At 42.1% G+C, this 27,118-nt stretch overlaps 3 protein-coding genes across 4 annotated transcripts in view; 2 read left to right on the top strand and 1 right to left on the bottom strand.

Moving 5' to 3' along the window:
• Positions 1-15,601, top strand: part of LOC115203179 (chromodomain Y-like protein 2) — a 45,292-nt gene extending 29,691 nt beyond the window's left edge. Inside the window, exons 4-7 of the mRNA XM_029767608.1 lie at positions 6,443-6,615; positions 7,081-7,291; positions 7,445-7,588; positions 12,219-15,601. Coding sequence (XP_029623468.1) covers positions 6,443-6,615; positions 7,081-7,291; positions 7,445-7,588; positions 12,219-12,377 — 687 coding nt within the window. The 3' untranslated portion in view covers positions 12,378-15,601. The remainder of the gene's footprint in view (positions 1-6,442; positions 6,616-7,080; positions 7,292-7,444; positions 7,589-12,218) is intronic.
• A 935-nt stretch (positions 15,602-16,536) lies between these two features.
• Positions 16,537-22,882, bottom strand: LOC115203178 (COX assembly mitochondrial protein 2 homolog). Of its 2 annotated transcripts, XM_029767607.1 has the most exons (5): positions 22,534-22,876; positions 21,956-22,013; positions 21,730-21,841; positions 17,135-17,206; positions 16,537-17,008 (listed from the first exon to the last, which is right to left on the bottom strand). In XM_029767607.1, the coding sequence occupies exons 3-5, from the start codon at positions 21,808-21,810 to the stop codon at positions 16,925-16,927; spliced, it is 237 nt and encodes a 78-aa protein (XP_029623467.1). In that variant the 5' UTR covers positions 21,811-21,841; positions 21,956-22,013; positions 22,534-22,876; the 3' UTR covers positions 16,537-16,924. The 2 variants fall into 2 exon arrangements, with proteins under 2 accessions (XP_029623467.1, XP_029623466.1); XM_029767606.1 differs by lacking the exon at positions 21,956-22,013 and having other exon boundaries at positions 22,534-22,882.
• A 461-nt stretch (positions 22,883-23,343) lies between these two features.
• Positions 23,344-26,994, top strand: LOC115203177 (centromere protein N-like). The gene is made up of 10 exons (XM_029767604.1): positions 23,344-23,631; positions 23,818-23,863; positions 23,967-24,026; positions 24,196-24,269; positions 24,409-24,582; positions 24,699-24,800; positions 24,954-25,008; positions 25,148-25,257; positions 25,351-25,474; positions 26,545-26,994. The coding sequence occupies exons 1-10, from the start codon at positions 23,461-23,463 to the stop codon at positions 26,631-26,633; spliced, it is 1,005 nt and encodes a 334-aa protein (XP_029623464.1). The 5' UTR covers positions 23,344-23,460; the 3' UTR covers positions 26,634-26,994.
• Positions 26,995-27,118: the final 124 nt, after the last annotated feature.

Genomic DNA, 27,118 nt, shown 5'->3' with positions numbered 1-27,118 from the left:
TCGTTTTTCACAAAACCTTTTGATGTTGCCAATTACTTTAAGGTGGAGTGGCCAGACGGAAGCCACTCCTCAGTAAAAGGCACTACAGCCTGCTTGGAGTTTACCAAGAGGAACCTAAACGACTCTGACGATGAGAAACAAGATTCTCTGGTCTGATGTTACCAAGATTGAACTCTTTGGCCTGAATGCCAAGCATCACGTCTGGAGGAAACCTGGCACCATCCATACGGTGAAGCATGGTGGTGGCGGCATCATGCTGTGGGGATGTTTTTCAGAGGCAGGGACTGGGAGACTAGTCAGGATCGATGGAAAGATGAACGGAGCAAAGTACAGAGAGATCCTTGATGAAAAGCACTCTGGAGCAGGTTAGGACCTCCGACTGGGGCGAAGGTTCACCTTACAACAGGACAACGATCCTGAGTACACAGCCAAGACTGCTTCGGGACAAGTCTCTGAATGTCCTTGAGTGGCCCAGCCAAAGCCCAGACTTGAACCCGATCGAACATCTCTGGAGAGACCTGAAAATAGCTGTGTAGCGACGCTACGCATCCTACCTGACAGAGCTTGAGGAGCTGCAGAGTAGAATGGGAGAATATAGGTGTGCCACGGTTGTAGCGTCATACCCAAGAAGACTCAAGGCTGTAAATGCTGCCAAAGTAACTTCAACAATGTACTGAGTAAAGGGTCTGAATACTTATGTAATGGTTTTATTTAAGTTTATTTGTCATAATTTGTAAAAATGTCTAAACATGTTTTATTTTTTGTCATTATGGGGTATTCTGTGTGGATTGATGAGGAACAAAATATTCAGTATTTATGTGGAACCCCCACTGGGTGAGACCATTATTCCATGAGTCCCGAGGTCGTCTGAAGCCTCCATAACCCTGCCATCACCCCACTCACTGACCATAACCCATTTCATCTGATTACTAGGGCAGGGACAATACCAGTATCTCAATATTTTTTTCCCATGGCAAAAATGAAAACACGAGGCAGATCAAAGTCTTTGGTCCTTTAAAAATCTGCTGTATGTAAAATAGTGTGCCACAGTTAGGAAAATAAATACATGTGGCTCTGGATGACAACACAATGTTTGTTTCCAATATTAGGGCTGTTTTCCTAAAGAAGTGTTTTGTTTCCTTGCCACGACACTAACGAGTATCGCGATACTGGTATAGTCCGGCCCTACTGATTACCCCCTGACCCAAATTAACCAGTCTCCCAGTCATTTCAATTCAACATCTCCTACACACTGCATAATCCCTCCTGAACTTCAGCCGTGTGTGTGTGTGTATGTGTGTGTGTGTGTGTGTGTGTGTGCCAATGTCAGATCCATTTATCCGGCTCAATTAAACCTGGGGACAGACAGACAGGGCAGGAGAGTGATACTGACACAACTGGAAGGGGTGGGGCTGGCATGGTAGGCTGTCTGTAGCGGTGGTGAAGACACTGCAGCCAAACAGTGTCATTCAGAAGCCAGCCCTGTACACAGGCCCTGCCTGGGAGCCATTTCCAGGAAGCAGTGGGGGGCATCTACAACAAATTGGACTAGAACCATGTTACATGTCAGCTCCCTGAGAAGGAAAGCTACACCGCATCAGGGACAGACAGTGTGTGTATAGTGTAGAATGAATAATGTAAAGATGAACCATGCATATATATTGTAAAAGCAAAATGCATGTGTATGCAATACGTGTGTGTTAATTTGTCAGCGTGTGCTTGTGCGTCCTTTGCGGGTGGGTGTGCATATATGCATGTCCCTGTGTGTGCTGTGTGAATGTGTGTTCGCACTGTGCTTGTGTTCATGTGTCAGTGTGTGTGTGTGTGCACGTCTGTGTGTGCAATTTGTGTTCGCGCCACACGCGCTGTGTGTGTGCGTGCTGCCCTAGGCTTGGCCTCTGGGCCGTGTGTCTTTCCACTCCATGCAGCGTCTGTGTGGATTGAGGTCAGCGGGCTAAGCATCCCTCCACAGAGAGCTACCCACCAGGGGAAACAGTGTTAGCACGCTAAAGGCAGGTAACACCCCTGCTAGTACAACTTAAATCCTATATCCCTCTGAGGGAGTTATGAAAGAAATAATACTAGAAATGGGAACTCACTATAGCTGCTACAAAGGAAACCCCTTTGACATCTAATAAAGCAGTCTTTTTCATGATTTCTGTTTGTGACAACTCCCTTTCAGCCCTTCCTCAACTCCTCATACAAGCTAACTACTTTGGTATTTGAATTGGTATTTTATTAGGATCCCCATTAGCTGTTGCGAAAGCAGCAGCTACTCTTCCTGGGGTCCAAACAAAACATGGCATAATAAAGACATTAATAGACAGAACAGCTCAAGGACAGAAATACATACATTTAAAACATCACACACAGCCTACATATCAGTACATGCACACAAAATATCTAGGTCAAATAGGGGAGAGGCATTGTGCCGTGAAGTGTTGCCTTTTTATACCAGGTTTGCTGTTCACTTGAGCAATCTGAGATGGAAGGGAGTTCCATGCAATCATGGCTCTATATAATACTGTATGCTTTCTTGCATTTGTTCTGGATTTGGGGACTGTGAAAAGACCCCTAGTGGCATGTCTGGTGGGGTAAGTGTGTGTGTCAGAGCAGTGTGTAGGTTGACCATGCAAACAATTTGGAATTTTTAAACACAGTGTTTCTTATAAAAATAAGTGTTGCAGTCAGTCTCTCCTCTACGTTTAGCCAAGAGAGACTGGCATGCATAGTATTGATATTAGTCCACTGATTACAGTGAAGAACAGGACATGCCGCTCTGTTCTGGGCAGCTGCAGTTTTTCTAGGTCATTCTTTGCAGCACCTGACCATATGGCTTAGCAATAATGAAGATAAGATAAAACTAGAGCCGGCAGGGCTAGCTTTGTGGAGTGGGGTGTCCAAAAAAGCAGAGCATTGCATTATCACTGACAGACCTCTCCGCATCTTTACAACCATTGAACCAAAATGTTTTGACCGTGACAGTTTACAATCCAAGGTAAAACCAAGTAATTTAGTCTCGCTCAGCAGCCCCATTATTCTTTGTCAGATTCAGCTGAGGTCTAGAACTTAGGGAATGATTTATACCAAATACAATGCTCTTAGTTTTAGAGATGTTCAGGAATAGTTTATTACTGGCCACCCATTCTAAAGCTGACTGCAAATCTTTATTTAGGGTTGCAGTGATTGCGTATAGGGTTGAATCATCAGGATACATACAGTGCATTCAGAAAGTATTCCGACCGCTTGACTTATTCCATATTTAGTTATTTTACAGCCTTATTCTAAAATCGATTAAATTGCTTTGTCCCCCATCAATCTACACACAATACCCCATAATGACAAAGCAAAAACAGGTTTTTAGACATTTCTGCAAATGTATAAAAACATTTGGAAATATCACATTTACATAGGCATTCAGACCCTTGACTCTGTTGAAGCACCTTTGGCAGCGATTACAGCCTTGAGTCTTTTTGGGTATGACGCTATAAGATTGGCACACCTGTATTTGGGGAGATTCTCCCATTCTTCTCTGCAGATCCTCTCCAGCTCTGTCAGGTTGGATGCGTCGCTGCACAGCTATTTTCAGGTCTCTCCAGAGATGTTCGATCGGGTTTAAGTCCGGGCTCTGGCTAGGCCACGCAAGGACATTCAGAGACTTGTCCCGAAGCCACTCATGTGTGGTTTTGGCTGTGTGCTTTGGGTTGTTGTCCTGTTGGAAGGTGAACCTTCGCCCCAGTCTGAGGTTCTGAACGCTCCGGAGCAGGTTTTCATCAAGGATCTCTCTGTACTCCATTCAGCTTTCCCTCGATCCTGACTAGTCTCCCAGTCCATGCCGCTGAAAAACATCCCCACAGCATGATGCTGCCACCACGATTCACCGTAGGGATTGTGCCAGGTTTCCTCCAGATGTGACGCTTGGCATTCAGGCCAAAGAGTTCAATCTTAGTTTCATCAGATCAGAGAATCTTGTTTCTCATGGTCTGAGAGTCCTTTACATGCCTTTTGGCAAACTCCAAGCGGGCTGTCATGTGCCTTTTACTGACGAATGGCTTTCGTCTGGCCACTCTACCATAAAGGCCTGATTGGTGGAGGGCTGTAGAGATGGTTGTCCTACTGGAAGGTTCTCCAGTCAGTGGGCAGCTGGGAAGAGGTGCTCTTATTTTCCATGGACTTTACAGTGTCCCAGAACTTTTTGGAGTTTGTGCTACAGGATGCAAATTTCTGTTTGAAAAAGCTAGCCTTTGCTTTCCTAACTGCCTGTTTATATTGGTTCCTAACTTCCCTGGAAAGTTGCATATCGCGGGGGCTATTCGATGCTAATGCAGTATGCCACAGGATGTTTTTGTGCTGGTCAAGGGCAGTCAGGTCTGGAGTGAACCAAGGGCTATATCTGTTCCTGGTTCTACATTTTTTGAATGGGTCATGCTTATTTAAGATGGCGAGGAAAGCACTTTTAAAGAATAACCAGGCATCCTCTACTGACGGAATGAGGTCAATATCCTTTCAGGATACCCGGGCCAGGTCGATTAGAAAGGTCTGCTCGCTGAAGTGTTTTGGGGAGCATTTGACAGTGATGTGGGGTGGTCGTTTGACCGCAGATCCATTACGGACGCAGGCAATGAGGCAGTGATTGCTGAGATACTGGTTGAAGACAGCAGAGGTGTATTTAGAGGGCAGGTTGGTCAGGATGAAATCTATGAGAGTGCCCGTGTTTACAGATTTGGGGTTGTACCAGGTAGGTTCATTGATAATTTGTGTGAGATTGAGGGCATCTAGCTTAGATTGTAGGACTGCCGGAGTGTTAAGCATGTCCCAGTTTAGGTCACCTAACAGTGCGAGCTCTGAAGATAGATGGGGGGCAATCAATTCACATATGGTGTCCAGGGCACAGCTGGGGGCTGAAGGTGGTCTATAGCAAGCGGCAACGGTGAGAGACTTGTTTCTGGAAAGGTGGATTTTTAGAAGTAGAAGCTCAAATTGTTTGGGCACAGACTTGGATAGTATGACAGAACTCTGCAGGCTATCTCTGCAGTAGATTGCAACTCCGCCCCCTTTGGCAGTTCTATCTTGTCGGAAAATTTTATAGTTAGGGATGGAAATGGCAGGATTTTTTGTGGCCTTCCTAAGCCAGGATTCAGACACGGCTAGGACATCCGGTTTGGCAGAGTGTGCTAAAGCAGTGAATAAAACAAACTTAGGGAGGAGGCTTCTAATGTTAACATGCATGAAACCAATGCACAAAATGCTTATTTCTCTCAAATGTTGTGCACATTTGATTACATTCATTTTAATGAGCATGTCTCCTTTGCCAAGATAATCAATCCACCTGACAGGTGTTGCATATCAAGAAGCTGATTAAACAGCATGATCATTACACAGGTGCACCTTGTGCTGGGGACAATAAAAGGCCACTCTAAAATGTGTCGTTTTGTCACACAACACAATACCACAGATGTCAAGTTTTGAGGGTGTGTGCAATTGGCATGCTGACTGCAGGAATGTCCACCAAAGCTGTTGCCAGAGAATGTAATGTTAATTTATCTACCATAAGCCACCTCCAACGTCATTTTAGAGAAACTGGCCTCAACTGCAGACCACGGCGACTTGTGGGCGAGCGGTTTTCTGATGTGACATTGTGAACAGAGTGTCCCATTGTGGGGGTATGGGCAGGCATAAGCTACGGACAACAAACACCATTACATTTTATCGATGGCAATTTCAATGCACTGAGTTAACGTGATGAGAACCTGAGACCCATTGTCGTGCCATTCATCCGCCACCATCAGCTCATGTTTCAGCATGATAATTCATGGCCCCATGTCGCAAGGATCTGTACACAATTCCTGGGATGCTCTGGATTGACGTGTACGACAACATGTTTCAGTGCCCGCCAATATCCAGCAACATCACAAAGCAATTCAAGAGGAGTAGGACAACTTTACACAGGCCACAATCAACAGCCTGATCAACTCTGTTACATGATGCAAATGGTGGTCACACCAGATACTGACTGGTTTTCTGATCAACGCCCCTACTTTTATTTTAAGGTGTCTGTGACCCAGTCATGTAAAATCCATAGATTAGGGCCTAATGAATTTATTTCAAATGACTGATTTCCTTATATGAACTGTAACTCAGTAAAATCTTTGAAATTATTGCATGTTGCCTTTATATTTTGTTCATTATATATTGATCTGATTGCTCAGTTAGATATAACCTGTTTTACCTGTCTATAGATAAAGAAGGTATCCTACTGCAACGCTTGCGTTGCCTGTTGTGTGTACACACTCTTATCTTGTCTGTAGATTATGGGGGTAATGTACAGCAGGGCTCTGATCTGATAGAAGATTGAACTCTCTCTTCCTCCCCCTCTATCTCTCTCTCTTTCTCCCAACCCTAACTCCCTCTCTCACTTTCTCTCCTCCCTCTCTCTGTGTAGATAATGAAGGAGGTGTGTCGGGCTCTGGGGAACGCAGCAGCTGATGACAGTAAGCTGTTGCTGCTCAGTGCTGTGGGGAGTATCTTCTGTAGTGGCCTGGACCCGTCCTACCTGATAGGACGCCTCTCCACAGACCGCAGGAAAGAGAGCAGCCGCATTGCTGACGCTGTACGGTAAGAGAGGAACATAAGCTATAGCCACACACACACACAGAAATAACACACAATTGTCATTATCCACCTAAAGAAGGCTACAGCAGGAACAGAGAACACAGCACACATGCACACACACCTACACACTTACCTAGACATCTCTTACCGTTAGAGTGCATTGACTTGACGTCTTACCAAGGTAAATTATCTTAGCGCACTGGAAGATAATTTAGCTTATTTTAACCTATAAAAAGACTTGATACAAGTGGGGTAAGAAATTATCTTATTTCAAGATATTTGATCTTAATAAGATGTCTTACCAAGACAAATTATCTTAGTGTACTGGCAGATCATTTTTCATACTTTAAACTAAGAAAATCTGCTTGCCCTGATTTGCCTAAAGCAGGATAAGCACGAATAAGCACAAAGACACAGTAATATTGTACTGTATAGTTTATACTCACTGTTTTGTGTCTCCTCTCCCAGGGACTTTGTGCTGGCGTTTATCCACTTTAAGAAGCCCATCGTGGTGGCCATCAACGGGCCTGCCCTGGGCCTGGGGGCCGCTATCCTGCCCCTATGTGACGTGGTGTGGGCCAGCGAGCGGGCCTGGTTCCAAACGCCCTGTGCCGCCCTCCGCCTCACCCCCTCCGGCTGCTCCTCCTATACCTTCCCCCAGATCCTGGGAGTGGCTCTGGTGAGTCTGGTTGCCTGGTCCACTGTGCAGGTTTTTGTTCAAGCCCTGCATTAAAACACGATTCAACTAGTTATTAAATGTTTTACATCTACATTACCTTGTTGTACAATTAAAAATAATATATTTCCCTGTCCCCGCCTCTCACCCTGACAGACCAATGAGATGCTGTTCTGCGGGAGGAAGCTCACGGCACAGGAAGCCTGCAGCCGGGGCCTGGTGTCCCAGGTCTTCTGGCCAACCACGTTCAACCAGGAAGTGATGCTGCGTGTGAAGGAGATGTCCACCTGCAGTGCTATGGTAGGCTTTTCTGACAGAGATAGTCATGTAGAGCTGAATTTCTATATCCCAGGCCTTCTGGCCAACCACGTTCAACCAGGAAGTGATGCTGCGTGTGAAGGAGATGTCCACCTGCAGTGCTATGGTAGGCTTTTCTGACAGAGATAGTCATGTAGAGCTGAAATGCTATATCCCAGGACTTGCGTTAGGAGCCTGCCAGGAGCATTGGTCTGTAATTTGAATAAAACTCTTAGATAATATTATCTAACCACAAACAGAAACCACAAATAAGTGAAAAGTGCAATATACAGTTGAAGTCAGAAGTTTACATACAGTTAGGTTGGAGTCATTAAAACTCGTTTTTCAACCACTCCACAAATTACTTGTTAACAAACTATAGTTTTGGCAAGTCGGTTAGGACATCTACTTTGTGCGTGACACAAGGAATTTTTCCAACAATTGTTTACAAACAGATTATTTCACTTATAATTCACAGTATCACAATTCCAGTGGGTCAAAAGTTTACATTTACATTTTAGTCATTTAGCAGACGCTCTTATCCAGAGCGACTTACAGTAGTGAATGCATACATTTCATACAATTTCATACATTTCATACTTATTTTTTTTCTGTGCTGGCCCCCCGTGGGAATCGAACCCACAACCCTGGCGTTGCAAACACCATGCTCTACCAACTGAGCTACAGGGAAGGTTGTACACTAAGTTTACATACACTAAGTTGACTGTGCCTTTAACCTCTATGGGCTAGGTGGGACGTCACCGTCCCACTCTATTCAACAGCCAGTGGAACAGCGTGGCGCGAAATACAAAAACGTTAATCTAACCACATTGTCCGATTTCAAAAAGGCTTTACAGCGAAAGCAAAACATTAGATTATGTTAGGAGAGTACATAGCCCAAAATAATCACAAAGCCATTTTCCAAGCAAGCATATATGTCACAGAATCCCAAAACACAGCTAAATGAAGCACTAACCTTTGATGATCTTCATCAGATGACACTCCTAGGACATTGTTATACAATACATGCATGTTTTGTTCAATCAAGTTCATATTTATATCAAAAACAGCTTTTTACATTGGCGTGTGATGTTCTGAAAATGTATCCCCACCGAAAACTTCCGGAGAATTTACTAAATTACTCATCATAAACGTTAACAAAATACATAACAATTATTTAAAGAATTATAGATACAGAACTCCTTTATGCAATCGCTATGTCAGATTTTAAAATAGCTTTTCGGCGAAAGCACATTTTGCAATATTCTGAGTACATAGCTCAGCCATCACGGCTAGCTATTTTGACACCCGCCAACTTCGGGGCAAACTAAACTCAGAATTAGTATTAGAAACATTTCATTACCTTTGCTGATCTTCGTCAGAATGCACTCCCAGGACTGCTACTTCCACAAGAAATGTTGTTTTTGTCCAAATAATCCATAGTTATGTCCAAATATCTCAGTTTTGTTCGTGCGTTCAGGTCACTATCCAAAGGGTAACGCGCGAGCGCATTTCGAGACAAAAAAAATCAAAATGTTCCATTACTGTACTTAGAAGCATGTCAAACGCTGTTTAAAATCAATTTTTATGGTATTTTTCTCATAAAACAGCGATAATATTCCAACCGGACAATAGTGTATTCATTCAAAGAGGAAAAGAAAAAACAGCGTGTTCTCGTGAATGCGCATATCCAATCTCTTTGTCACCAGGCAGACCACTGAGAAACTGAGCTACTATACTCTGCACGGAGACAGATGCCTCAATCCGCTTTCTGAAGGCTTTAGAGAGCCAATGGAAGCCTTAGAAAGTGCTACGTAACCCCAGAGATACTGTAGTTTCGATAGAGAACCAAAAGAAGAACTACAAATTCTCAGACAGGCCACTTCTTGCTTGGAATTTTCTCAGGTTTTTGCCTGCCATATGAGTTCTGTTATACTCACAGACACCATTCAAACAGTTTTAGAAACTTCAGAGTGTTTTCTATCCACATCTACTAATAATATGCATATTTCTGGGCCAGAGTAGTAACCTGTTTAAATTGGGTACGTTTTTCATCCAGCCGTGAAAATACTACCCCCTAGCCCAGACAGGTTAAACAGCTTGGGAAATTCCAGAAAATTTGGTCATGGCTTTAGAAGCTTCTGATAGGCTAATTGACATCATTTGAGTCAATTGGAGGTGTACCTGTGGATGTATTTCAAGGCCTACCTTCAAACTCAGTGCCTCTTTGCTTGACATCATGGGAAAATCAAAAGAAATCAGCCAAGGCCTCAGAAAAGAAATTGTAGACCTCCACAAGTCTGGTTCATCCTTGGGTGCAATTTCCAAATGCCTGAAGGTACCACGCTCATCTGTACAAACAATAGTACGCAAGTACACACCATGGGACCACGCAGCCGTCATACCGCTCAGGAAGGAGACGCGTTCTGTCTCCTAGAGATGAACGTACTTTGGTGCAAAAAAGTGAAAACCATTCCCAGAACAACAGCAAAGGACCTTGTGAAGATGCTGGAGGAAACAGGTACAAAGTATCTATATCCACAGTAAAATGAGTCCTATATCGACATAACCTGAAAGGCCGCTCAGCAAGGAAGAAGCCACTGCTCCAAAACCACCATAGAAAAGCCAGACTACGGTTTGCAACTGCACATGGGGGCAAAGATTGTACTTTTTGGATAATTGTCCTCTGTTCTGATGAAACAAAAGTAGAGCTGTTTGGCCATAATGACCATAGTTATGTTTGGAGGAACAAGGGGGAGGCTTGCAAGTCGAAGAACACCATACCAACCGTGAAGCACGGGGGTGCCAGAATCATGTTTTGGGGGTGCTTTGCTGCAGTAGGGACTGGTGCACTTCACAAAATAGATGGCGTCATGAGGAAGGAAAATGATGTGGATGTATTGAAGCAACACCTCAAGACATCAGTCAGGAAGTTAAAGCTTGGTCGCAAATGGGTCTTCAAAATGGACAACGACCAAGCATACTTCCAAAGTTGTGGCAAAATGGCTTAAGGACAACAAAGTCAAGGTATTGGAGTGGTCATCACAAAGCCCTGACCTCAATCCCACAGAAAATTTGTGGGCAGAACTGAAAAAGTGTGTGCGAGCAAGGAGGCCTACAAACCTGACTCAGTTACACCAGCTCTGTCAGGAGGAATGGGCCAAAATTCGCCCAACTTATTATGGGAAGCTTGTGGAAGGCTACCCGAAACGTTTAACCCAAGTTTAACAATTTAAAGGCAATGCTACCAAATACTAATTTAGTGTATGTAAACTTCTGACCCACTGGGTATGTGATGAAAGAAATAAAAGCTGAAATAAATCATTCTCTCCACTATTATTCTGACGTTCCACATTCTTAAAATAAAGTGGTGATCCTAACTGACCTAAGACAGGGCATTTTTACTAGGATTAAATGTCAGGAATTGTGAAAAACTGAGTTTAAATGTATTTGGCTATGGTGTATGTAAACTTCCGACTTCAACTGTATATACACCGTTCAAAGGTTTGGGGTCATAACGTCAAATTGATCAGAAATACAGTATAGACATTGTTAATGTTGTACATTACTATTGTAGCTTCGTTAAAGAGGCTAATGTCAAGCAAAAGAGGCACTGAGTTTGAAGGTAGGCCTTGAAATACATCCACAGGTACCCGCAAAACACCAGTCTCAATGTCAACAGTGAAGAGGCGACTCCGGGATGCTGGCCTTCTAGGCAGAGTTCCTCTGTCCAGTGTCTGTGTTATTTTGCCCATCTTGATATTTTCTTTTTATTGGCCTGTTTTGAGATATGGCTTTTTCTTTGCAACCCGGAGTTCCCTCTTCACTGTTGACGTTGAGACTGGTGTTTTGCGAGTACTATTTAATGAAGCTGCCAGTTGAGGACTTGTGAGGCGTCTGTTTCTCAAACGAGACACTCTAATGTACTTGTCCTCTTGCTCAGTTGTGTACCGGGGCCTCCCACTCCTCTTTCTGTTCTGGTTAGAGGCAGGTTTGTGCTGTTCTGTGAAGGGAGTAGTACACAGCGTTCTACGAGATCTTCAGTTTCTTGGCAATTTCTCATATGGAATCGCCTTCATTTCTCAGAACAAGAATAGACTGACGAGTTTCAGAAGAAAGATCTTTGTTTCTAGACATTTTGAGCCTGTAATCGAACCCACAAATGCTGATGCTCCAGATACTCAACTAGTCTAAAGAAGGTCAGTTTTATTGCTTCTTTAATCAGGACAACAGTTTTCAGCTGTACTAACATAATTGCAAAAGGGTTTTCTAATGATCAATTAGCCTTTTAAAACGATAAACTTGGATTAGCTAACACAACGTGGCATTGGAACACAAGAGTGATGGTTGCTGATAATGGGCCTCTGTACGCCTATGTAGATATTCCATAAAAAATCTGCTGTTTCCAGCTAAAATCGTCATTTACAACATTAACAATGTCTACACTGTGTTTCTGATCAATTGTATGTTATTTTTACGGACAAAATGTTTTCTTTTCTTTCAAAAACAAAGACATTTCTAAGTGACCCCAAACTTTTGAACTGGTGTGTGTCTGTGTGCGTGCGTGCGTGCGTGCGTGCGTGCGCGGGTTCTGTAACTAATACAGTACAATGTTTGTCCCTGTGTGTGGAAGGTTCTGGAAGAGTCTAAATGCCTGGTGCGGAGCATCCTGAAGTCGGTCCTGGAGGAGGTGAATGAGAAAGAGTGTCAGATGCTCAAACAGCTGTGGTGCTCCACCAAGGGACTGGAGGCGCTCTTCAGCTACCTGCAGAGCAAGGTGTATGATAACTGACCTCTGACCTTTCACCTCCACACACCTGCAGAACTATCTATGGGCCACAAGATCTGGTCTTCAGTTACCTACTGAGCCACTTCCCCAAAGATATAGGGCTTTGATCTTCAATTACCAACAGTCTTCTTTAACAACCAGCAGAGAGCAGTTTGCCAGTCTCCGAGGCCTTATCTCCGCTCGTCAACATCTGGGCCTGCAGAGCACCACCATCAATGGGTTTTTTACTTTGGTCATCCCTCAATTTCCCTGCCTATAAGATGAGGAGCAAAGCATCAACTTCTGGAGAGGATTAATCTGTAGGATTCATTCTGCATTCATACTGGCCTGCTTGGAGTTCAGTTAACCCCTTCCAGAGGAAGCATTGACCTGGAACAGGAAGTCATGACAGTGAACAGGGCTCTTCAGGAAAATGGAGGCACAGCGGCAGAATGTGGTGTGAGTGCATGGAGGCAAAATAGCTCATCTGATGGCTAATGTCATTGTTCAATTATTTGAAAATGTATTTAGATTTGATCCTAAATACAAAAAAAGCATACCATGTGTATATATTTTCTATTAGTCTGCTGTTTTTTTTTTTTTTGTATCTTGCTTTAGTCTTTCTGTTTTGAGGTGAGGCGTCCTCCTGGGCTCTGAGGTGTAGTGAAAATCAAAGCTATGCTTGAGGTCAGAGTGGAACGTATATTTTCTCACCTTACAATGCAGTAACCCTGGCCAAAGAAGTAAATCATAATTTAAGTGAAACCTGTCCATTGAATTCGGTGTGGTGTAATAGGAGGGCCACTGGGGAAGAGTTAGAGGTAGGTAATGCCCAATGATACACACCCATAAGTGGGAAGTCACTGTGAATGGGCAATGTTGACAGTGAACTCTTTCTGGATTTATATAGGCCGTTTTGCGATGCTCTTTTGAAAGTGTTTATTCAATTGCTTGTATTTGGTTTGTCAGTAAGGGTGTGTTTGACCTCTGAATGTGAATATATAGAAGGGCCCTCTTTGACCACGACCAGCACTCCCATAGAGAACCAGAGCTGTCTGATTGCTTCTTTTCATTAGAATGTGGAGACTGTTGATTGATCAACAGGAGACCTCTCCCTGGGAAAGGAAGGAAAGAGGGTGAGACATATGTGTCATCATTATTATATCAGCAGCAACATGTGCAGCGTCATCATTATCATCAAGGTACATATATGACATGTATTACAGTGCAAAGGTGTAGCGGGGGTGGTTTGCTTAACTACTCTTCTGTGTTGACGAACCTTGCCTGAGACCTGAAGACTTCTTTTGGCTCCCAGAGCTAATGCCCGGCCTTTAGCTCAGTGGGCTACTGCAGTCTTAAATCGCGAAGACAACCAGGGTTTGATACCCCGTTGATTATAAAGGCATGTATATTACATTGTGAAGAGTGTAGCTATGATATTTGGACAGATAATTATTTTGATATTACCTTGCAATTGGTTATTAGTGAGACATTGTGTATTTTTGTAAAGCACAGAAAGATTATGTTTTGTCCCAAAGTAATCACTGCACTTTTCGTCTGTTGGCTGTCTGTGTTGTGACGATGCAGTAGTAGTGCAGCTGAAGCAGATAATACCTGCATGTGATGATGGCTTTAGGAAATGGGAAATGTATATCTACATATATTGTATGTATGGATATCTATTTTTGGTTTACTCAATAATGAAATGTAGTTTTGTGGAAATTGTTTTGTATCATTCAGGAAATTGTGGATTTTCGCAGTTGTACACATATATGAACCATGTAGGTGTTATATGGTGTAACTATATGCATGTACAATATTGCAGATACGTGTGTTGCCTGTCAAAATACTTTACATTTCAGGGTATGTTTTGTATTGCCATAGTAAGCAATGTTAGAAATCTTGCACAATTATTATTTGTATTTATTTAAAGTTAGTGCTCAAGTTCCCCTTGAGGCTCTAGTGCCATAATGTTTCCCTGTCCCCAGAGGTATCTCTTTCTCTTTTATCTTCTGTTCCAGATATTCTCAGTAAATTGCTTTTTTCCCTAGATCTGCCCTGTGTGATAGTAGACACAACAAACACACAAAAAATGGTTACATGCAGCATAATTATTTTTAAAGGCTGTTGATAACCACTTTATGCCAAACTTTGAAACATTTAAAGTAACATTACTATTAACAGATCTGACAAATCAAAGCTCTATCAATTTCTAATCAACCATTCCCAATTATATTTGAATTACAATTTCTCTAATTAATTTATTATTTGCGTGTTGATCAGTGTATTGCTAAAGTATAGTGTAAGATTAAATGTATATTAATATATTCAAGATTTGAGTTTTGCCTGTACCTCTCCCCAACCTGGTCTCAGAGCATTTTGTATTATTCTGTACGTAAATTCGTACACTCCATTTAGTATGATATGTTACTTCCGTATGTTATGTTACTTCCGTATGGTATGTATTCATTTGTGGACGTCCATCAACCGTTTCGTATAATATGTTACGAATTTGCAAAATGTACAATATATTACGATTTGCTAAACGTATGATATTTCAGAATTATAGCTAGGTGGTTAACATTAGCTGGGGTTAGGGTTAAGGTTAGGGATGGGTTAGCTAACATGCTAAGTTGTTGCAAACTAGCTAAAAAGTAGCAAGTATAGTTACTAATTAGCTAAAATGCTAAACTTGGTCGTGATGAGATTCGAACTCGCAACCTTTAGGTTGCTAGACGTTCACGTTATACACCAACCTATCCAGCCCCACCCAACTAATTTTTGCCTTAAGTAACCATCTGTCTTATCTAACCATAAAAAAACGTAAAATATCATACCAATTTGTATCTTGGTTTACATTTACTTTGTTACGTATAGTCTGAGACCAGGCTGCTCTCCCAGGACCCAAATAGAGGAACATTGTGTTTGAATGATGCATTTGAATAATTTCAAGTAAAACATGTATAATTCATTTGTTGAGGACTTACCCTTGAATATTATGACTGGCCCTGTAAGCCATGTGTTTAGGTTTAGTTTGTAAACTCCTATCATCTCCATATGATGTTTCTATGCATCTTCCAAGCATTTACAAACCTATAGCATGTTGAGTTTCTACTCCTTTCTCTAGTCTAAAATCACACCTCGGGGTGCCTTAGAAGTTGTATCTTTTGTCTGTAGGATGCTGTATCCGTACGTTGTGAGAGTTTGGGGGTCGAGCTGCTTTGAATAAACTATGACATTCATTTGAACATGGTGTTTTTGTTGTGTGTTTAAAAACTGTTTTGTTCCTACTTAGTCATCACTCCTACAAACTTTATTTTTGTTTGCTGCATTTGTATAGTATCAATGTCCTTGTTTGGATAAAAGCACACATCATTTGGATCAGATAAATATATTGTAGGCCAAACTAAAAGAGCATCCATCTGTCCTTGGGCTCCTCTCTATTGAAACACACCACACCAAATAAACATGAATGGGTTGCTCCTCTATGGCACTCTCACTATAACCCTCTTCAGCATTCTTTTCACCGTCACTGCTTTCCAGAAATGACTGGGGGCCTAATGCTAAACCGCTGTGAGTCATCCGGACAGGAAAAGGAGGGGGAAGTTTGCTCTGAATGAAATATTACAATGTTCCACACAATTACCTAGTGGCATTCATTCAGGATTTAGGCAATACCAACCATGGCTGTGTCTCTGTAGCATTTCATTCTGCATAATTAAGATCTAATGATCACTTAACATTTAGAAAGTGCATTGTATTCCTAGTGCTAACTGCTGTATAGATGGTCATTGTATTATGTTTCTCTGGAAGATCCACTGAGTTTATGAATGTCCAGATGCTTCCCCTCTGTGTTCTGACACACACACTGGGTGGGAGCCAGACTATTCGTTTGTTATTGGTCTGGCACTTCAGTCAATCAACCACAGCTGAGAATAGCCCTCAGGTGAGTCAAAACGTCCTGCTCTGAAAAGGCCTTATAACAAATGCAGTGGATTGTTCAGGCTGAATGGGAGCTGGATATGAACAGCCCTCTTAAGCAGCCGTTGAGGACTTGGGTGAATAAGGCTGCGAGTATGACACTGACACATTTGTAAATTAATGAAATGTCATGTGAGCTTGGAGCTTTCACATATAAGTAAAGTATTGGTTAACTCCCCATATGAAAATAACATCAAGGCAATTCTGTGTTTTGGTGAACTTTATTCAATAGAAATCCAGTGTTCATTCATCATTGTCATTCCCCAGTCAGAAACTCAGACAATTTAAAACAATTATTTTGTTAAGTACTTTACATATTTAATCAACCATGATAGCAGTCCTCAAAACAGAACCCCCCCCCCCCCATATGAGCTCTGATCACTGAGTAGCGAAATGATCATCCACCACTGTCTATGACAATCCACCACACCCAACACACATACTGAAACCAACATTATGAGAGACTTCTTGTGGCCAGATGTCCAGGCAGTAAGGTAGGCTTCTCATGGTAGGCCCCAGTAAGTCCCAAGTCCTCCAATACCCAGTTCCTGTGCCCCTTCCTGGAGCATCGGCTCAGCCAGTACTGCCATTCAGAACTCTTCCTTAGGGCCGTCTTTCAGCCTCTGTCTCATCTCTTTAGCATGCTGTTTGCTTTTCTCCCTCTTTGCAATTCGCTGTTGATCAGAAAGAGAAACATTGTTGAAAATACCAAAGTGCTCCCATCAATGAGATATGACAATAGTAGGCATCTGGTGAGGCATCCCTTTTAGAATTAAAACCAAATTGCTGGTAGTCCTCACCTCGTTCTTCAAACAAGCCCTCATGGCACGGTCCATATCATTGCAATGGCCAAAGAACTTCTTGACATTGTGCTGAGGATGAGACAATTACATGTTTTTGACAGGTAAGAGTGTAGCTATACTTGACTGCTCCTACACATTAGTTTAGAACAGCTACATTGTAGAGCAATACAGTAGATCTTTCAGGTGAAGGTCTACGTGGGACATGTTCTTAGATGCTGTTGAGTCGTTGAGACACCTACCATCTCAGATTGTTCTGAAATCGTTTCTGTAGTTAGACGTATTAGATTAACACTCCTGAAACATTACTTTGTTTAAATATAATTTGATCTCTGAGAAATTAAGCTAATTTATTGCACCCTAATTGGCCATTTTAATTTGTAGGATTCATATGATCTTCAATAAATATATACTGAACAAAAATATAAACGCAACGTGTTGGTCCCATGTTTCATGAGGTGAAACAAAAGATCACAGACATTTTCCATACGCACAAAAATAGTATTTGTTTACATCCCTGTTAGTGAGGATTTCTCTTTAGGCAAGATAATCCACCTGACAGGTGTTGCATATCAAGAAGCTGATTAAATAGAATGATCATTACACAGGTGTACCTTGTGCTGGAGACAATAAAAGGCCACTCTAAAATGTGCAGTTTTGTCACACAACAATGCCAGATGTCAAGTTGAGGGTGTGTGCAATTGGTATGCTAAGTCCAGGAATGTCCACCAAAGCTGTTGCCAGAGATTTCAATTTCATTTCTCTACCATAAGAATTTGGCAGTACGTCCAACTGGCCTCACAACCGCAGACCACGTTTAACCACGCCAGCCCAGGACCTCCACATCCGGCTTCTTCACTTGCGGCATCGTCTGAGACCAGCCACCCGGACAGCTGATGAAACTGAGGAGTATTTGTCTGTAATAAAGCCCTTTTGTGGTGGAAAAACTCATTCTGATTGGCTGGGCCTGGCTCCCAAGTGGGAGGGCCTATGGCTGTGCAATGTTGCGTTTATATATTCTTTCAGTATAGTACCTAACTTCCGATTTGGACCATAATTCTTCCTAGCATGAGAAATCCAATAATACTATCAAAAGCCACCCAGACCTCCACACCAATCCCAACCCAACAATCAGTATACATGATCAGTTCTCTATGTCTGACAAGTAGTATGGAGCTGCTGCTTGGAGTATTGCTTCTTCATCCTTTGTAATGTATTCCCTGTGATGTTCTTTTTTTTTCCCCGTTCAGAGAAATTAGCCATTGAAGTCACTTGAATTATTTACCATAAATTAGTGTGAAAGTACCAGGTTTTGCCTACTAGATGCCGCTGTTCCTGATACTGCCACCACAACATTTCATCCATGTTGCTGGTCTCTTGTGTTTATTAAATAGATCACAATATTTTCTTTGTAACTTAGGGTAGAAAACCAAAATCTTTTGCTCATGATGAAAATAAACTATATGAACATTTAAAGCCAGTCCTCCATGAAAGCAATTCCGTTTGTCCTTCTCTTAGGCTTAATTTGTGTCCAGGAAACAGCCCCTCTGTGTGTGTGATTTATTCCCTTCAAAAAAGGTCTGGGTTAGTTAGACCATTCCTGGCAAACAAGCAAACCATTAGGCTACAGCAGTTCTAATTATTTCAATATTATGGTCTTCAATGGTAAAAGTCCCAAACACACACTGTATTGCGTTTTTGCATTGGTAATGGTATTGGGTTGGGTTTAATGGTAAATGTCACTAATCACACTACATTCAGAGATGTTTTCTAATAATTGTATTGAAAAACATGACTGCCATGCAAAGGTTTATAATTGTATTATTTTATTAGGGTTGTCAAAACATTTTAGTCAATAACCCAAGTTTTGGGCTTGTAGGAAAAGTGTTCATATGAGAATTGCGACATACGGATAGCCCTCTCAGAAAGCTGCCATTTGTTGGACTATTCATGGAGAGTTGGGTTGAAGTATTAGGTTGTTAAAAGAAGGACAAACTGAATTGCTTTCATGGAGGGCTGGCTTTACCGCAATATTTATTTTCACCATGAGCAAAAGCTATTGGTTTTCAACCCTAAGTTTCAAAGAAAATGTTGTGATCCATTAAAAGGTCCAATGCAGATGTTTATATATCAATATCAAATCCCTTCTGGGTACCAATTAAGCAACTTACTATGGTTGTTTTCCATTACAATTGTCAAAATTAAACGAAAATAGCTTCTTAGCAAAGAGCAATTTCTCAAGCAAGAATTTAGCTAGGACTGTCTGGAAGTGGTCTAAGTGGGGAGGGAAAAACGTAGACAATTTCACAGTATTATTCCAACCCTTAGTGTGTAAATACACTGCTCAAAAAAATAAAGGGAACACTTAAACAACACAATGTAACTCCAAGTCAATCACACTTCTGTGAAATCAAACTGTCCACTTAGGAAGCAACACTGATTGACAATACATTTCACATGCTGTTGTGCAAATGGAATAGACAACAGGTGGAAATTATAGGCAATTAGCAAGACACCCCCGATAAAGGAGTGGTTTGGCAGGTGGTGACCACAGACCACTTCTCAGTTCTTATGCTTCCTGGCTGATGTTTTGGTCACTTTTGAATGCTGGCGGTGCTTTCACTCTAGTGGTAGCATGAGACGGAGTCTACAACCCACACAAGTGGCTCAGGTAGTGCAGCTCATTCAGGATGGCACATCAATGCGAGCTGTGGCAAGAAGGTTTGCTGTGTCTGTCAGCGTAGTGTCCAGAGCATGGAGGCGCTACCAGGAGACAGGCCAGTACATCAGGAGACGTGGAGGAGGCCGTAGGAGGACAACAACCCAGCAGCAGGACCGCTACCTCCGCCTTTGTGCAAGGAGGAGCAGGAGGAGCACTGCCAGAGCCCTGCAAAATGACCTCCAGCAGGCCACAAATGTGCATGTGTCTGCTCAAACGGTCAAAAACAGACTCCGTGAGGGTGGTATGAGGGCCCGACGTCCACAGGTGGGGGTTGTGCTTACAGCCCAACACCGTGCAGGACGTTTGGCATTTGCCAGAGAACACCATGATTGGCAAATTCGCCACTGGCACCCTGTGCTCTTCACAGATGAAGCAGGTTCACTCTGAGAACATGTGACAGACGTGACAGAGTCTGGAGACGCAGTGGAGAACGTTCTGCTGCCTGCAACATCCTCCAGCATGACCGGTTTGGTGGTGGGTCAATCATGGTGTGGGGTGGCATTTCTTTGGGGGGCCACATAGCCCTCCATGTGCTCGCCAGAGGTAGCCTGACTGCCATTAGGTACCGAGATGAGATCCTCAGACCCCTTGTGAGACCATATGCTGGTGCGGTTGGCCCTGGGTTCCTCCTAATGCAAGACAATGCTAGACCTCATGTGGCTGGAGTGTGTCAGCAGTTCCTGCAAGAGGAAGGCATTGATGCTATGGACTGGCCCGCCCGTTCCCCAGACCTGAATCCAATTGAGCACATCTGGGACATCATGTCTCGCTCCATCCACCAACGCCACGTTGCACCACAGACTGTCCAGGAGTTGGCGGATGCTTTAGTCCAGGTCTGGGAGGAGATCCCTCAGGAGACCAGCCGCCACCTCATCAGGAGCATGCCCAGGCGTTGTAGGGAGGTCATACAGGCACGTGGAGGCAACACACACTACTGAGCCTCATTTTGACTTGTTTTAAGGACATTACATCAAAGTTGGATCAGCCTGTAGTGTGTTTTTCCACTTTAATTGTGAGTGTGACTCCAAATCCAGACCTCCATGGGTTGATACATTGGATTTCCATTGATTATTTTTGTGTGATTTTGTTGTCAGCACATTCAACTATGTAAAGAAAAAGGTATTTAATAAGATTATTTCATTCATTCAGATCTAGGATGTGTTATTTTAGTGTTCCCTTTATTTTTTTGAGCAGTATATATATAAAACACAGGAAAATCACGTATTTGACTGCACTGGGCCTTTGATAAGAACCACAAGAGACCAGCAAAATGGATAAAGGTGTGTGGTAGCAGTAGCAGGAACAGGGGCATCTAGTGTGCAAAACATCGTACTTTCACACTAATTTATGGTAAATAATGCAAGAGACTTCAATGGATAACTTCTCTAAACGGGGAAAAACCATCACCAGATTCCCAGGGAATACAATACAAAGGGTGAAGAAGCAATACTACAAGCCACAGCTCCATACTACTTCTGAGACACAGAAAACTGATACTGTATACTGGTTGTTGGGGTGGGATTGGCCTGGGGTGTGGTGGGTCGGTGGGTGGCTTTGACCATTTTCTTGGATTCCTTATGCCTTTACACAATGGTATGAAGAAGTCTGATCCAAATTGGATGTTGGGTACTATATTTGTTGAATATTATGTGAATCCTATAAATTAAAAGGTCCTATTTAGGAGCAATCAATTTGCTTAATTTCTCAGAAATCAAATACATTTCAACAAAATAATATTTCAGGAATGCTAATCTTATCTGGTTCTACTACAGAAACGATTTCAGAACAATCTGAGATGGTGGGTGTAAAGGCTTGCTGAAATGACATGGAATGACCCAGCCTATGGTTCTCAGGTAAGTATACAATATCTTACCTCCGTGTGGCACTGCTTCAGCAGGTTTATCAGTATATTGCACTCGTCCGTGTGCAGGTGAGGCGACAGATCAGAGTGCATTCTGAGTTAAGGGCTTACCACTCCAACAATACTGGAAAGACAAACAATACCAACCATGTTTGTGACTACAATGTATACTGAAAATTACTATTTAACTATTTGGGTTTGTGTAATGAGTGTCTACTGTAAATTATACTCCATCCACCCAGTCCCTCTCCATCCTGCAAACTCATGGGGATGATTCATTTTCTGTTTACACTTACCTGGAATGAGAGAAAAAAGAGGTGTAAAACACAGGTGGGCAGGTTACAACTAATACAAGTATAGGTAAAGACATGGATAGTATTGCCTGTATGGGTTAATGAAGGACAGAGTACCAGACACAATGATCAGTGGCTATTGTCATAAGAGCCCATTCTTTCATCCTGATTAATCTCAAAGCTGTGATTGCCCGAAAAGTGACTTCAGCCTCTACTGTAACAAGTAGGCTAGCAGTGGCAGCGTTGTTATTAAGTCATAAAGTTGTGGTTGTATGGAGATGGACTTTGTTACATATTCAGAGACCAGTTGAAATAGACTCAAATGTGTATGCAGCAAAGTGGCCAAGGAAACAAAAATTGTTAAATTGAATGATACTAGCTATATAGCTAGCTAGTTACAGACTGTTCCAGCTATAGTACTACCCACACTCTGGTAGCTAGTACTGTAACAAAATATACTGGAATGTGGAATTACCTTAAAGCTGTGAATAGAATAAGGTAGCTAACTGAATAAAGTTATTACCAGTTCAGTTGGGATATCATTGAGATATCTATCTTCCGGGAATATAATATATCGTTGATCGCAAGTTGACCAAATGTCGCTAGCGCCAGTGGCTAGTATTAGCGAGAAATACCACTAATGGGCAAATGCAACGTTCTTTCAACCCCTTGTTTTAACTCCTATTACTGCCAGGTTACTGTCGATGTATTTACATCTAGCTAGCTACCTGAAAAATCTTGAAAAATGTGTTTAACAATTCAGACAGCATTCGATTGTAAACCTAGTTATTTATTTGATAACAGGAGGACATGATGGTAGCTATCTACATTTCTCTCACTCTTTCGTAAAGGCAAAGGACTACACTCTGACTGACATTACAGTAGCAAATCAACACCCGCTCCCGTTGGATGGTGGTCCAATCACATTAATTGTCGATCACATGTGGATGGGCAATCCCTCAATTGAACACAACAAATAACTCCAGTCATTGCACGACTATTACAAAAAACACATTATATTACATATTTATGTACGATTGTAGTATGTATGCATTATAGCTATATCATCATATGTAATTCTTCCTAAGCACTGTGCATCTATGCCTCTCCAGCAGACGGCGCCATCGCATATTGCAGTGGAAAGACGAATACATTTTTACGAAACAAAATCCCAGATGTCAGTTTTCTATTTATTTGGTTTTTACACGTTTTTGGTTTAATTTAGGACAATCTTAAACCACATGTACTAACATGTAAACACCTTTAAAGCGTGTGAATATGTGGAAAACGTTATCTGAAGAGGAAATGACGAAACAGGAAGTGTGACCCACCAAATGAATCCGATTGGTTGACCCTCGTTCGGCGGTTTGTTTTGGATTTGCGTGTCTGCCGTTACCTTGCTTTCTAATGCGTTTTAAGAGTTGAATTGGTTAAAACATCGATTTTAAGCATGGATGACTCTACAAAGCGTATATTACAACGTCTGATACGACGAATCCCTTATCAAATGCTCCAGACAATGCTTGGCAAGTGGGCTCATCTATCAAGAGAGGACCTGCATTCGCTTGACCTCACACAACCAAAATGGGTGTTGACGGAACATCTACTGGCTCTCTGTGAGGTAGATGTAGCTGCTTAACTATATAGTTAACGTTACCTATCTAACTAGCTTTCTCGTGATGTTCTCTTTAAATTGTTAATTTAATCTAGCTCACCTTAACAGTTCATCATAGGCTAAGTGTAATCCACATTTTTTGTTGTTATACAATCAACCCTTTCTGATATATTCTACTTGTATCTTTCCCAGGAGAATGGCTTGAGAGTGAAACACATCACAGAACTCGAAATGATCTGTAAGTGTTAACTAACCGTGTGAATTAACTAATTTCCCCCTCAGTAGCTAATGGTCAACTTAGTTGTCAGTAATAGATAATACATTTCACCAATGCTTTCCAGATATCATTGAGAATCCGAACCAGGGAATGTGGCATGGCTTCCAGCTCCTTGATGCAGAGGGTAAATGAAAGTCTCTAATACCTTGCTGTACATTTATTATCTAAGTGCTTTCACTGACACTCACAAATTTCCCATTTGAAAATGGACCCTAATCAATATTAGAGTTCCAAGGTATTAGAGGTAGCCTAATCAGCATTTTTGTTAATTTCAATTATATTTTTCTTCACAGAGGATGCACCATCTATTGAGCTGACACAGTTCAAGGAACAGTTCAAGGCCAACCTCACAGAGCTCATCAGCCATGTATGTATGACTTCCAGCTTTTATATGCTTGGTAGAAAAGACAGAACTAACATTCATTAAAATGGCTTGTAATGTCCCTCATTTGCTGTGCTTGCATGTGCCATCTCAGTCAATGCCTGTGTTTGTCTTTCCTTCCAAGGTGTCTATTAAAATAAAGAAACACACAGATGAGGCCATATGGATACGTATTGCCTGGGGGGACAACTTCACAAAGCCTAACCACCTTAAACCCACATACGTTGTCCACCATCTTCAGACCCCTTATGTCTTTGTGACCGGCGTGACTTCAAAGCATAAGCCTCTTTTAAACCAGGCAAGGATGCTTTCTAAATTGCCCCTGAGGGGATTCATAACGTCATATTGCAATGCTTTGAATTCTGTTTCTATGGTCTGTATTGCCTGTTTAACAGACTGAGTTCTGTCATACAGGCCTTGGTTCTGGCCACAAGATATGGCTCTATGAAGGATGCTCACCTCAGTGGACGGAACCTCACCGCCATCAGAGACCTGCTGATGAGGCAGTACCAACAGGTAGGCCTTGGCCCTGTGCCCTGTCCCCAATGACAGGACACGGGCCATATAAAAGCCTTTATCATGACCATCCCACTGCTTACTGCTAACAAAGAAAGCCTATAGAACTAACTATAGAGATTCTGTGTTCTGCACCTTTTCCTTCTTTCATAGGTGTTCCCCAACAAACATCCAAAACCTCTTCAGGAAAAGAATCCTGTCCCTAGAAGTATGTTTTGTTGTCTGCTTATAAAATACAATTGTAATGTATACATGAACAGAATCATGGTGACAACCACAACAAATTAGATATCAATAGAATATTGACTTAGAATGTCAGTGAAACACAAACTATTTTCTCATTTTAGACCCCAATATAGAGAAAGAACAGGCTGAGAATACAGAGAACCGACTTCAGATGGCCTGTGAGGCCTTCGGTGATGGGACACTACCTCAACTGCAAAAAGCTGTCTACAAGGTGCAAGAAGTTGAACTATGATTGTTTACAAAAAGCTTTCTCCTCATGTGCCTGCTGTGCTGTGTGTGACAATGTATTTTGCTCTCTTCTCAGCTGGAGACCAAGTTCCGAGATGACTCCAACAAGAAGTTGACAGGCAGAGAAGAGCCCTTCAGAGGAGTGGTGGAGTTTGCCAGCACCAACCTCCTAGAGTCACTCAGGCACTGTGTGTCCTCAGGTACACTATCTATATGTCTGGGGCTGGGCTTTGTTTAATATCCCCTTTAATCTCTGTCAATGGGAAGAGCCACATCTTCTAGGGGTTTTTTTTACCTTTATTTAACTAGGCAAGTCAGTTAAGAACAAAGTCTTATTTACAATGACAGCCTACCCCGGCCAAACCCTAACGACGCTGGGCCAATTGTGCGCCTCCCTATGGGACTCCCAATCACAGCCGGTTGTGATACAGCCTGGAATGGAACCAGGGTCTGTAGTGACTCCTCTAGCACTGAGATGCAGTGCCTTAGACCGTTAAGCCACTCGGGAGCCCTGTTAGAGCTGCAGAGACACCAAATTATGAACAATAGCTCTCTCTCTCTGCATTTTGTTCCATACCCTCAGGTTGAGAAGTCAAGTCTTCCAGGTGAATGCTCAGCATTATAACGTTTTATCTGATGTGGTTTTAGTTATTTAACTGCTCATATATGGCTCCACTTCTTTATTCAATTCTGTCCATGGCCACAAGGGGGCAGAGGAACCATGACAGACTTTCATTGTGTCCATCTCATTCTCCAGACAGATGTGCTGAGTTGTTTGATGCTTTTCAGAGGGTCTGCTATTGAGTGAGTTGATTTGATTAGACTGAACCGGGGTGAACCAGGCTATGGCCAGTCACATGACCGGCTAAAACCGGTGAGGGCAGAGTACCCTGCTCAAATTGAACAGTAATATGCGCAACCTGGTCATATTGTCAACATGGCAGCATGATGGATCATTCAGAAACATACAACATGTCTTTTCCATAAAAGTGTATGTTCAAATTTTCAAACTAGCTTTCTTTGGGACGGTAGATGGTGATTTATCAAGAGCAAACACTTGTGCAGGTGAACATGAAATCCTAACTCATTACTGCATGTGTTATGTCACTTTTGTTTCGTGCAGGGCACCCGGCTCATGCCAGATAAGCGGCCCAGTTCTTTAAAAAAACTAATGCAATCACTTTTAACCCTGTGTAAACTCGGCCTACCCCGTGTACAGGGTGGGCAAAAACGAATGCTCTCAGTAATTGCTTGTGCTTGTGTTTTACAGGTATGTCGTCAACTCCAGTCACCCCTCTTCTCTCATCTATCACACAGAAAGGGAGAAACTATTTTGTTATCACAGACAAAGGAGTTTAAATCAAGTTTAACTATAAGATCTACCAGAACAAGTAGTGTATATTTGTATTGAATGTGTTAACATTTTATGGGGTTTAACATATATTTTTTTAGAACACATTGTTTACCCATTCACTCTGTTTCAGAATAAATAAATTGACATATGTAATCTGTTTTGTTTTATTTCATGTAATTTGTTTCACTTATTTTGTTAGAACAAATAAACATTTCTGCAATTATGTTGATGAATTTAGTGCAGTTGTGCATTTTTCAGATGTATGCTGAGTCCTTAACCCAAGTGTTGATAAGAATAATCTTTGTTATTGTTTCTCAATTAATGAATATACTACAATCTGTACTCTAATAAATGTTATTGGATGGATTTTTTTTTAACTTTGTGTTACTTGAGTAGTGTACAGCAAATATGTAATATATCATAGAAGTAGCTACAATATTGCCACTTGCCATCCCTCTGATGTTGCCAGGACGCTTGTGTGGGAGTGGCT

The sequence above is a fragment of the Salmo trutta genome, chromosome 12 (genome assembly GCF_901001165.1).
Source record: "Salmo trutta chromosome 12, fSalTru1.1, whole genome shotgun sequence".
Classification (NCBI taxonomy): domain Eukaryota; kingdom Metazoa; phylum Chordata; class Actinopteri; order Salmoniformes; family Salmonidae; genus Salmo; species Salmo trutta.
This window is presented reverse-complemented; position numbering and strand designations above follow the sequence as displayed.

Bases quoted from the DNA above. Each gene is read 5' to 3' on its own strand.
- LOC115203178 (XM_029767606.1), bottom strand. From the start codon at position 21,810: ATGCACTCTGATCTGTCGCCTCACCTGCACACGGACGAGTGCAATATA. The intron at 17,207-21,729 runs GTAAGATATTGT...TCTCATCCTCAG, and splicing joins TGAAGCAGTGCCACACGGAG to CACAATGTCAAGAAGTTCTT. The intron at 17,009-17,134 runs GTGAGGACTACC...TCTGATCAACAG, and splicing joins GGGCTTGTTTGAAGAACGAG to CGAATTGCAAAGAGGGAGAA.
- LOC115203177 (XM_029767604.1), top strand. From the start codon at position 23,461: ATGGATGACTCTACAAAGCGTATATTACAACGTCTGATACGACGAATC. The intron at 23,632-23,817 runs GTAGATGTAGCT...TATCTTTCCCAG, and splicing joins ATCTACTGGCTCTCTGTGAG to GAGAATGGCTTGAGAGTGAA. The intron at 23,864-23,966 runs GTAAGTGTTAAC...AATGCTTTCCAG, and splicing joins CACAGAACTCGAAATGATCT to ATATCATTGAGAATCCGAAC.